This window comes from Saprolegnia diclina (genome assembly GCF_000281045.1).
Source record: "Saprolegnia diclina VS20 unplaced genomic scaffold supercont1.17, whole genome shotgun sequence".
Lineage (NCBI taxonomy): Eukaryota > Oomycota > Saprolegniomycetes > Saprolegniales > Saprolegniaceae > Saprolegnia > Saprolegnia diclina.
This window is the reverse complement of record NW_008246084.1, coordinates 53,276-53,826: the sequence shown is the minus strand read 5'-3', so window position 1 is coordinate 53,826 and position 551 is coordinate 53,276. Positions and strand designations below refer to the sequence as shown.

Sequence of the window (551 nt, the reverse complement as noted above, 5' to 3'; positions counted from 1 at the left end):
GATCGCTAGCACCAGTGGCGTCTCGCCATCCTACGCATGCATGAGGAAGCGTATACACAAGGCGAATTGCCGTACTTTATTGCAGTCGACCGATGGCACGTCGGGGCGGCGCAAGAGCATCTGGAGCAGCTGCGTGTGGCCATGGCGCACCGCAAGCATTAGCACGCTTGCCAGATCAGCTGTCGTCACAGCCTGCACAAGGTTCTCGGCCAAATCAAGCACCTCGGCCACCGCCACGTGCTTTTTCTCAAGGGCCATCGTCTTGGCCGTCATGCCCTACGTATGTTGGTTGAGAGACAAACGCAGAGGCGGAATGAAAGAGACCTGGCGCCAACCTCAATGATCGGCGCCAGCAAAAGTCGCACGACTGACGCGTGGCCGCCGCGCGCTGCAGCGATTAGCGCCGTTTGGCCACTCTACGCATGAGGTATGTGAGCAAAGGATTCAGCTGATCGAGTAGATGGTACGCTGTCCGACGCGTGGACATTTGCGTTGGCACGGAGCAGGACGCGGCAAACCTCTTCGTGTCCAATCAGAGCCGCCGCAAAGAG

At 58.8% G+C, this 551-nt stretch overlaps 1 protein-coding gene across 1 annotated transcript in view; it reads right to left on the bottom strand.

The window, feature by feature from the left end:
- Window positions 1–30: 30 nt before the first annotated feature.
- Window positions 31–551, bottom strand: part of SDRG_06204 (hypothetical protein) — a gene marked incomplete at its 3' end in the record, with an annotated part of 2,460 nt that continues 1,939 nt past the window's right edge. Inside the window, exons 2-3 of the mRNA XM_008611969.1 lie at window positions 336–416; window positions 31–276 (exon numbers count right to left, since the gene is read on the bottom strand). Of these exons, the coding sequence (XP_008610191.1) occupies window positions 31–276; window positions 336–416 (327 nt within the window). The remainder of the gene's footprint in view (window positions 277–335; window positions 417–551) is intronic.